This window comes from Arachis hypogaea, chromosome 5 (genome assembly GCF_003086295.3).
Source record: "Arachis hypogaea cultivar Tifrunner chromosome 5, arahy.Tifrunner.gnm2.J5K5, whole genome shotgun sequence".
In the NCBI taxonomy this organism is placed as follows: Eukaryota; Viridiplantae; Streptophyta; class Magnoliopsida; order Fabales; family Fabaceae; genus Arachis; species Arachis hypogaea.
In genome coordinates, this window is record NC_092040.1 from 36360180 (window position 1) to 36370213 (window position 10034).

The 10034-nt window shown below is 37.2% G+C and overlaps 3 protein-coding genes and 1 non-coding gene across 5 annotated transcripts; 3 read left to right on the forward strand and 1 right to left on the reverse strand.

Annotated features, from left to right (window-relative positions):
• Nucleotides 1–152: 152 nt before the first annotated feature.
• On the forward strand, nucleotides 153–3256 carry LOC112801225 (polyubiquitin). Of its 2 annotated transcripts, XM_025843845.3 has the most exons (2): nucleotides 153–1484; nucleotides 1921–3256. In XM_025843845.3, exon 2 carries the CDS (start codon nucleotides 1921–1923, stop codon nucleotides 3064–3066), a length of 1146 nt encoding a protein of 381 aa, XP_025699630.1. In that variant the 5' UTR covers nucleotides 153–1484; the 3' UTR covers nucleotides 3067–3256. The 2 variants fall into 2 exon arrangements, with proteins under 2 accessions (XP_025699630.1, XP_072092425.1); XM_072236324.1 differs by lacking the exon at nucleotides 153–1484 and having other exon boundaries at nucleotides 1915–3256.
• A 534-nt stretch (nucleotides 3257–3790) lies between these two features.
• LOC112801226 (probable xyloglucan endotransglucosylase/hydrolase protein 8) lies at nucleotides 3791–5723 on the reverse strand. The gene is made up of 4 exons (XM_025843846.3): nucleotides 4869–5723; nucleotides 4689–4789; nucleotides 4410–4612; nucleotides 3791–4330 (listed from the first exon to the last, which is right to left on the reverse strand). The coding sequence occupies exons 1-4, from the start codon at nucleotides 5050–5052 to the stop codon at nucleotides 3928–3930; spliced, it is 891 nt and encodes a 296-aa protein (XP_025699631.1). The 5' UTR covers nucleotides 5053–5723; the 3' UTR covers nucleotides 3791–3927.
• Nucleotides 5724–6717: 994 nt separating this feature from the next.
• TRNAL-UAG (transfer RNA leucine (anticodon UAG)) lies at nucleotides 6718–6797 on the forward strand. The gene has a single exon. It is a non-coding gene; the product is annotated as a tRNA-Leu (tRNA).
• A 1277-nt stretch (nucleotides 6798–8074) lies between these two features.
• On the forward strand, nucleotides 8075–9653 carry LOC112801227 (thiamine thiazole synthase 2, chloroplastic). The gene is made up of 2 exons (XM_025843848.3): nucleotides 8075–9270; nucleotides 9379–9653. The coding sequence occupies exons 1-2, from the start codon at nucleotides 8380–8382 to the stop codon at nucleotides 9541–9543; spliced, it is 1056 nt and encodes a 351-aa protein (XP_025699633.1). The 5' UTR covers nucleotides 8075–8379; the 3' UTR covers nucleotides 9544–9653.
• The last annotated feature ends 381 nt before the right edge of the window (nucleotides 9654–10034 follow it).

A 10034-nucleotide genomic window follows, 5' to 3' on the forward strand; every position in this document is an offset into this window, starting at 1 on the left:
TATTCTATTTTGATCATTCAATTGAATTAAAAGTTTATAATTTTTATTAATGAGTTATAATTTAAATGATATATTTTTTTTATTTTTATTTAAGTGTTTTTGGTTTGAGTTTTATTTTTAACTTTGAAAAAAAAAACTTATAATTTACACAATTTTTTTTACTCTAAATAATTTTTTTTAAAGTTAATATAAGATGCTGAAATACCACGAGTTATAATATAGTATTTCTCAATTTTTTCCTCCAAATTATTTTTTGGTGATAAACGACTTTAAAAATAAAAAAGAAACAAAGTGGATTCACTCAATGTTCTTTCCAGTTGATTATCCGATCCGTTTCTTCCAAGTTAGATCATAATAAGATGGAAAAGTATATGGAACCAACTAATAATCAGTCAAGAATGGAACAACATAATTAATTATAATTAGTTTTATTAATTTATAATTTAATTTGTTTGTTAAATTATTGTTGATCACGTTCAAAACATGAGGGAAGATACGTTAGTGTTAGGAGATAATCACGGAACAGATCTTTTGATCATTCATTAGTTGGTTCTATATAATTAATTATGTTTTATTAATGCGTAACACATGAAACATAAAAATCATATCCAAAACCATCCAATTTACAAGAAAAAGAAACATCCGTATGCCTATCATTAGCAACATCCGATTAAAGTCACCGGTGCTTCTGATTTATCAGTTGGCTGATTCTTGGCTTATATAGAGTTGGTTCCCTAGCATTGTTGTAATAAGATAATAGATAATAATGTGCAATTGTGGATAAGCTTGAAAACTAAATGCCGGTTTTGTGTTCCTGATTAATAATCCTCTAGAGAGATATAGAGAGTAGAGAGAGCAACACGCCAACATCTTTAATTTTGTAAAAAGAATTATGCACCAAATGAAAAATAGAATCTTTCTTTGCAGCCTCAGCTGCCGATTAATGGACAGTGGATCCCACCGTGATAATAAAATCTATAAAAGCCCACTTGCTATTTTTTTATTTTGATTTTTGATTTGGTATACCCCTTTCTCAGCCCACTTGCCAATTACTACAACTTGTGTGGGCCCAAGTATTATGTTAAGGATCCACCTATAATAATAAGATAATAATAACATCTATTACCACAAAAAAAAAGATAATAACGCCGTGGCGGTCAATACGAGAAGAGCGTTTGCGTGGCTTGTTGTTTGTTTGTGATGGGGAGGTCTGAGGTGCCTTAACTCCAACCAACGCCTTCCAATTTCCAACCCTTCACGTCTGGCCAAACATTGCCGTGTCTATAGTGTCAATTGACACCTCAACCGTACACGTGTCACAAACTGATAAGGTAATCGGTCACCCTCTTTCTGTTGCGTGAATAAGGCGGACACCTCTTTATGCTATAAAGGAACGTCCAGACCCTATTGTTTCTTCACAATTCTCATTTTCATTCTCAAATTCTCATTTTCATTCTCTCTCTGTTTGTCCGAAATCCTTCAAGGTACCTTCCTCCTCTTTCTCTTTGCTTTTGATTCTGGTTCCCTTTAGTTACATCTGTAGGGTTTTGGCATTTCTTCTTAAGCGCCAATATGATCGGTTTTAGATTCGTTATGTTATGTCTTTTGTTGCCTCGTTCCTCGGAAATTTTCTCTAGATCTGTTTATACTGCAATGATTTATGATATTTAATTGTTAAATCTGATCGGTTTTGATCACGCTTTTATACTGCAATTTTTAGTTGTTCTCTGAAAGATCGAAGGCCTTTGTTTCGGATCGTAAATTTTCTGAAAAAATCTGAGATCAATTGTACCAATTTTGGTTATAGGTTTTTTTTTTTTATCCGTTGTTGATCCTGATTCATCTGTTTATGACGATGCGAATTTTAATGGATGTTTCCTTAACTAGTTTCTTATTTAATTGTTGTTAACGATGATGCAGATGCAAATCTTCGTGAAGACCCTCACTGGAAAGACCATCACTCTCGAGGTCGAGAGTTCCGACACCATCGATAACGTCAAGGCAAAAATTCAAGATAAGGAAGGGATCCCACCGGATCAGCAACGTCTGATCTTCGCCGGAAAGCAACTCGAGGACGGCCGCACCTTGGCCGACTACAACATCCAGAAGGAATCCACCCTCCACCTCGTTCTCCGTCTCCGTGGTGGTATGCAGATCTTCGTTAAGACCCTCACCGGCAAGACCATCACCCTCGAGGTTGAAAGCTCCGACACCATTGACAACGTCAAGGCTAAAATCCAGGATAAGGAGGGTATTCCACCGGACCAGCAGAGGTTGATCTTCGCCGGGAAGCAGCTTGAGGACGGCCGCACCTTGGCAGACTACAACATCCAGAAGGAGTCAACCCTTCATCTTGTACTTCGTCTACGTGGTGGCATGCAGATCTTTGTTAAGACCCTTACCGGAAAGACAATTACCCTTGAGGTGGAGAGCTCTGACACAATCGATAATGTGAAGGCCAAAATCCAAGACAAGGAGGGCATTCCCCCGGACCAGCAGAGATTGATCTTCGCCGGTAAGCAGCTCGAGGATGGCCGTACTCTTGCAGACTACAACATCCAAAAGGAGTCTACCCTCCATCTTGTCTTGCGTCTCCGTGGTGGTATGCAGATTTTCGTGAAGACCCTCACCGGGAAAACTATCACTCTTGAGGTGGAGAGCTCTGACACCATTGATAATGTCAAAGCTAAGATCCAAGACAAGGAAGGTATCCCCCCGGACCAGCAGAGGTTGATCTTTGCTGGAAAGCAGCTTGAAGATGGGCGCACCTTGGCCGACTACAATATCCAGAAGGAGTCCACCCTTCATCTTGTCCTCCGTCTCAGGGGAGGCATGCAGATTTTTGTTAAGACTTTGACTGGGAAGACCATTACCCTTGAGGTGGAGAGCTCCGACACCATTGACAATGTCAAAGCCAAGATTCAGGACAAGGAGGGGATTCCCCCGGACCAGCAGAGGTTGATCTTCGCCGGGAAGCAGTTGGAAGATGGAAGGACCCTTGCTGATTACAATATTCAGAAGGAGTCCACTCTTCACCTTGTGCTTCGTCTCCGTGGTGGATTTTAAGTGGATGAATTGCAATTTGTTTTTCCTCAATATTATGTTTCTAAATTTCTGAACTTGTTGAATGGGTCTGGGTCCTCAGTGGCCCTTTAAATAAATTTCGTTATTTATCTTTTGATTGTTATTAAAAAAATACTACTGTTTTTAATTGCACTGTATGTTTTACCTTTATAAAAGTTGGTACCTTGGTTTATGCTGTGTTGATTCTATTATGTAGTTTGTGTTTGTATATTTGAATTGTGGCTCGAAAGGGCTTTTGTTGCTGTAGATTGTTGAATTATACTTGGTCATATGATGATGTTAAATATGGATGGTTGATGGCTATGGATGTTTAAATTCATTTAGGATATTAAGCCGAGCATCGGTTTGGTTGACGTCTCAGGGAAGACAAGGCCTATCGATTTTGGGAAAGGCATTGCTGCATTGCTGTTCCCTTCTTTCTTTAAATTTTTTGTCATACTACTTGCATAAAACCATGTGAAGGCATGCTTCGATTGATTGCTAAGACAGTCGTAGTTTACCATTTCTCAATGCTCAATGATTGGGTTAGAGAATTGATGTTAAGAAAATAGGCGTTATGAATCAGTATTGCATGTGCAAACAGTGCTCTGGTGCATGTTAGTTTCAGAGGTGAAAAAGCGGGTTCTAGTTTCCAGACTTGAGCAAATGAAATGGGTTGAAATTGTTTATTTAGCGACTAATCTTTATTTCTAACTATGGAGCCAGCTGATGAAAAGAGATTTAGCATTTTTCTTATTCAGCTATGATAACGAACTGAATGAATGAATATAATCTCTTAAATGCCGATGGCATACGAAGTGGGTGCACATACATTACGCGCAAAAAAAGGAAGTGTAAAAGGAATTAATCCCAGGGGCTCAAAGAACACTCTTCTGGAAGGGTTGGATAGCGTTCAGAATCGTTGCAGTAGTCATAGATGACGAGGTTCCTCCGAACCCAAGCATAATCCTTCTTCTGATCATCGGAGAGGTGCCAGGCAGAGTATTGATCCCACCAATTGTCGGTGGTGGTTGATACACATGCAGGATATGGATCTTTCCATTGGCAGCCGTCGACGCTGAAGTCCTTGTATGATGACACAAAGGGTGCTAGTTTCCAGTTCGTCTTCTCCAGTCCTCCTCTTGTGGCCCAGTCATCTGCGTTCCATATGCTCGAGAACAAGTACATGGGCTTCTCATTCGGGAAGAAATTGTTTTCCTTCCCATTGTTCTTGAACACCCTTATGGGCACTCTATCCACGAAAAACCTGTTTTGCAATTCGTTTTGAACCTCAGTGACCTCTTCTCAATTGAAATTTGTATTGTATACTCAAAGAATGAACTTACACAATTTGGTGGTTGTTCCAGAGAATCGAATAGGTGTGGTAGTCCTCAGTTGGATCGAACCAAAGCATGTGCCTCATCTCACGGCCTCCAGTTCCATTCTTGTATACATTTGTCTGAATCAAGAACGGCTGCCCTGTTCTGTTCCCCAAGAACTCAAAGTCCAGCTCATCTCTTTCTGGCCCTGCCCCGTTCTCCGAGCACATCTGCCACCAATCATATTATATCATACCATATAATAAATATAACACATTATCTATCCTCCTTTCATCATACACTTACATAGTAAGCTGTGACAACTCCAGCAGAGTCACCTGCCACCAATTTCAGCTTCATACTGAACCACCCGAATCTGTATCGCTGCTTTGTTTGAAATCCACATCCTACCAATTCAAACCCAATGCTTCAAAGTTACAATAATAATGAATAAGAGCATTGAATAGTATTAGCATTTGGTATTACCTGTGTCTTTGTCAAGTGAGAGATACCAGATCTGCCCATCCTTGGAGGTACTAAAATGGTCTTCAGACCACATTATGCTGAAATTATCTTCAAAGGATCCTTTGGACACAGCTGCTTCAGCTATGACTACGAGAAGAAGGATCACGCCCAATGATGATGAAGCTTTTGCTTCCATTCTCACCATGTATTTTGGACGCACAGGAGAATGAATGGAGCTTAGGTTCGTGCTTGCTTGATCCCTCAAACCGAGATGGGGATGTTCATTTAATGATCAGAATATGAACATGATTTCGGCCACATCCAGTTGTATTATTATGTATTATGTATTATGTATTATGTATTCTCATATGCTTCCTCACCTCTTTTTGGACCCAGGGCTCAATGTACCAAACTGCCCCTCCATGCATTTTCCTCACCCCTCCACTGCCCATACCGTTACCATGCCATATGTTAAAACTAGAACTTCTCTATCACTATACCATGTCCTTCTTTGGGTAATTTGAAGAGAATTTATTTATAATTTAAAAACAAGGTTTGAAACTGAAACCCTAATCTCCTAACAAATTTTAATTCTGAACCAATTAGTCTCTGAATTATTAGAAACAAAATTTTTAGAAACTGATGTTACTCAATATGAGTAACTAAGTAACTGGAGATTGATAACCGACAAGGGCATATTGGTCAGTGGAAAATACAATAATGCAACCTGGAATAATAGCTAATTTAAAATGAATGTGGGACCAGTGGCCAGGCTGCATTGCAGTGGTTTTTCTAGGCTAGCACCACCATGGATGTAGAGGTGGGTCCTTTCATTACGAGGAAGAACGTGACCACACTTTCTTTGGTCTTCAACATGTTATATACTAATACTAAATACTAATAGGTAATAGCAAATTGGTGCAGAGGGAAAATTAATTTATAAATGGATCACGCAAACACTAATGAAACGTGATGTCCTAAGTAAGTCTAAAGTTATTACTTGCAAACTTAACCTTGCTACTAGAATTAGAATACCCATTCTAACGTGTTGCAGTTAATAAGATATCATTTGAATTCTGAAACATCGTTTCAATGATCATCTAAGAACACTTCAAAATATAACTCTTGCATTCACAACTCACAAGTTAAATACAAATAAATTTTGTTTTTATCTAACATTATAAATTAAAGTCCCGCTCAATCTACTTTTGCGATATTTAAGCCTTGGTTAATAACAATATGCTTTATTGATAGGAGTCAAAAGCAAAAGAGATATTGCGTATCTATAATCGCTATTTGCTACTAACTTTAAATGGATATTGTTTCCCAAACCGGTGCATAATTAATCCATCAAACAACGGTTATTACGGGAAATTAAAGCAGTGAGAAACAAAACCTACTTTAGTTTATGATAATGATTATTGATCAACGAAAATAAGGATGACCAACATGCTACCAGCCTACACACCTGGCCCGATAAAAAAAAAATGCAGAAAATGGCATGGGGAATAAGCATTTGTTCAAAACGAGAGGATGCATGTGACAACATGCTAGGTATCTTTCACAAACTAATAATAAAGCAGGATCTCTTGACGAGAATGCTTTCTATAAAAATTACTCGAGCATGTGTAAGCCTATAAGGTACTAGTCTCTGTAATGCAACTGTCAATTACCCAATACCCAGGCAATTACAATGCTTTCCTTTCATAGTGAGTTTGTATTAATTGTTTGATTTTGAATATGAGATTCCCGTGGAAAGGCTTTGTTATTCAAAGCGTGTAAATGAGAAGCAAGGACAAGAGTATTGCCAAGTGGGTTAAAAGGATAAAAATTTTGGTAAATCTTTTAAGTAGGAAACTTTATGTCATCTGACAGTTTGGCCGAGTGGTCTAAGGCGCCAGATTTAGGCTCTGGTCCGAAAGGGCGTGGGTTCAAATCCCACAGCTGTCATGAGATTTTAATAGTTGATATCCATTTTTGTAATAATATTTATGGGCTACTAGCTTCACATGTTGGGCCAGGGTCTCCAAACAAAGAGTGGAAAAAAACACCAAAATAAAAGAATGGAAAAGTATATACAGTTAAGAATATACCAAAAGGAGCTATACAGTTCTTTAACCATTCGGCCAAAAATTAGAAAAAAAAAAAAAACAAAGGGGAAGCAGAGGGATTGTGTGTGGAATATTCGAATTTTATAAATATAAGGAGCCTTACTAATTAGTTACTAAACTTAATTAAAATTATAATTAATCACTAAGTATACAGATGTATACATGCACTATAGCTTGGAGCTTGCCCTGCATAAAGATATAAATAATGATTTTATTATGTGGGAACCTTATTGCTGCACAGATATGAATTTTGCATGTATGTTTATAGTGTAAACGATACAGATGTTATTGTGTAAATAAGATATATATATTTATAAATAATTTAATATAATTTTTAAAAATAATAAAAATATTAATATTTTTAATTTAATTAAATTCTTAAAAATAGAATATTTCAAATAATAAAAAAGATAAACCATTTATTTTAAATAAGAGAGAAGATGGACGATCTATTTATTATGTTAACAAGTTTACTTTGAAAATACATTAATATATTTATAAGTTAACATATTTATAAGTGCACCGTTAAACTTTTAAACTGTTCAGTATTCTATTAATACGGTTATTTTATATTAACTATTAATAGAATCATTAAACCAATCAATCCATCTCCATTAAATTTTTTTTAAATTATATTTCAAATTTTTATGTACTGCAATTTTAAGTAACAAATAAATTTTTATTTACTCCTATATAACAAACAAAATTTTATAAATTTAAAATTTCAAAAATTATATTTAATTATTTCGTTTAAAAATTTGAAATTTTGTTTGTTATATGAGAATACATAAAAATTTTATTTGTTGCATGAGAATAAATAAAAAATTTAAAATATAATTTAAATAACCGTATTATTTAATGGACAAAATTATCTCATTTATCGTCTAAACGAAATAAGAGAATGATATTTATTTTGGTAAATATTTTTAAAATTATTTATTTCAGTGATTTTTATATTTATTTTATTTATTAAAATAAAAAATCCTACAAACAACAAAGTTTTTTAAAAATCAAGTATACAAAATAATTTTACACTCCACAAATAAAAAGAAAATCCTGTCACAAAAAAAAAAATAAAAAGAAAATCCGCAAGACAGGAAACATAATATCGAAATTAAGAGTGATGAAATTTGATTTGAAAAACATAAGAAAATATCCGAAAAAAGTAGAGAGGGAGAGCAGATACGGAAACATAGAAGCTTTCCAACCGTTCAAATTCTATCTTGATCACTCAAAAATCAAAAAGCATAGACTGCTTGCTAGATTTTTCCATTCAGATATTTGATATTTCACTCATTCACTGACCCCACCGCCACTCCCATTTCTCCATATAAACCCCACCAGCTCCCAACACTCCTTCGTCTCAGTGTCCATCGTCGTCTTCTTCTTACCACTATTCTTAATTAATTAATTCCCTTCCAATGGCAGCCATGGCCACCACCACCGCCCTCTCCTCAAACCTCATCAAGGCCTCCGCCTTCCACGGCACACCGGTCGCCACTTCCAGAGTCACTCCCATCAAATCCCAACAGCAGCAGAGCCAAACAATCTCCATGTCCATGGCCACACCCCCTTACGACCTCCAATCCTTCAAGTTCCAACCCATCAAGGAGTCCATCGTCGCACGCGAGATGACCCGCCGCTACATGACCGACATGATCACCTACGCAGACACCGACGTCATCGTGGTTGGTGCCGGCTCCGCTGGCCTCTCCTGTGCGTATGAGCTCAGCAAGAACCCCTCCATCCGCGTCGCCATCATCGAGCAATCCGTCAGCCCCGGCGGTGGGGCCTGGCTCGGCGGCCAGCTCTTCTCCGCCATGGTGGTTCGCAAGCCCGCCCACCGCTTCCTGGACGAGTTGGAGGTGGCATACGACGAGCAAGAGGACTACGTTGTCATAAAGCACGCGGCGCTGTTCACTTCCACCATCATGAGCAAGCTGCTGGCGAGGCCCAACGTGAAGCTGTTCAACGCCGTGGCGGCGGAGGATCTGATTGTGAAAGGAGGGAGAGTTGGTGGAGTTGTCACAAACTGGGCTCTGGTGTCGATGAACCATGACACACAGTCGTGCATGGACCCGAACGTGATGGAGGCCAAGGTTGTGGTGAGCTCGTGCGGGCACGACGGGCCTTTCGGCGCCACCGGGGTTAAGAGGCTGAAGAGCATCGGCATGATTGACAGCGTGCCCGGAATGAAGGCCCTTGACATGAACACCGCGGAGGATGCCATTGTTAGGCTCACCAGGGAGATTGTGCCTGGCATGATTGTCACCGGCATGGAAGTTGCTGAGATTGATGGTGCCCCCAGAATGGTAATTTCACTATTATTATTATTATTATTATTATTATTATTATTATTATTATTATTATTGAGAAATGAGAATGCATGCATGGAATATGAATATGAATTTCTTTTGCAGGGTCCAACATTCGGAGCAATGATGATATCAGGGCAGAAGGCAGCTCATTTGGCGTTGAAAGCATTGGGAAAGAGCAATGCCATCGATGGGACTTGTGGACTTGAAATTGAAGAACCCCAATTTGTTTTGGCCTCTGCTGATACTGAAGACATTGTTGATGCTTGAAGTTTTCTATTCAACTTAGGATTTTCTTTTTCTTTTCTTTTTTTTTTCTTCTGTTTTTCCTACCTACGATTTGCATTTGGGAATAAATAAAGAAAAATGTGAACGAAAAATATTAAATCCTTTTCGTTTTTATCTCCGTAAGCTGAGATATGCATGTTACTAGCTAAGTAATAAGTATTATATAGTTAGAAATTATAGCACATCTACATTAAAATTAGTTATTAATATAAAATAAATATTAAAATATAAATATATAATAAAAATAAATTAAATTATATATATTTACATATAAATATTTTGATAGTTAATTTTATTATACGAATATAATTAGCGAACTGAAATACCTAAAATCAGTTATACCAAGAAGAGATTAAAATAAAGGTAAATTTTGAAATGGAGCTCACCTGATAAGGATGTAATTTTCTGACTCACCTTTATAAGCTAAATGTTATGATATCTATTATTTTATACTTAAGTTATTAAAAAAATAA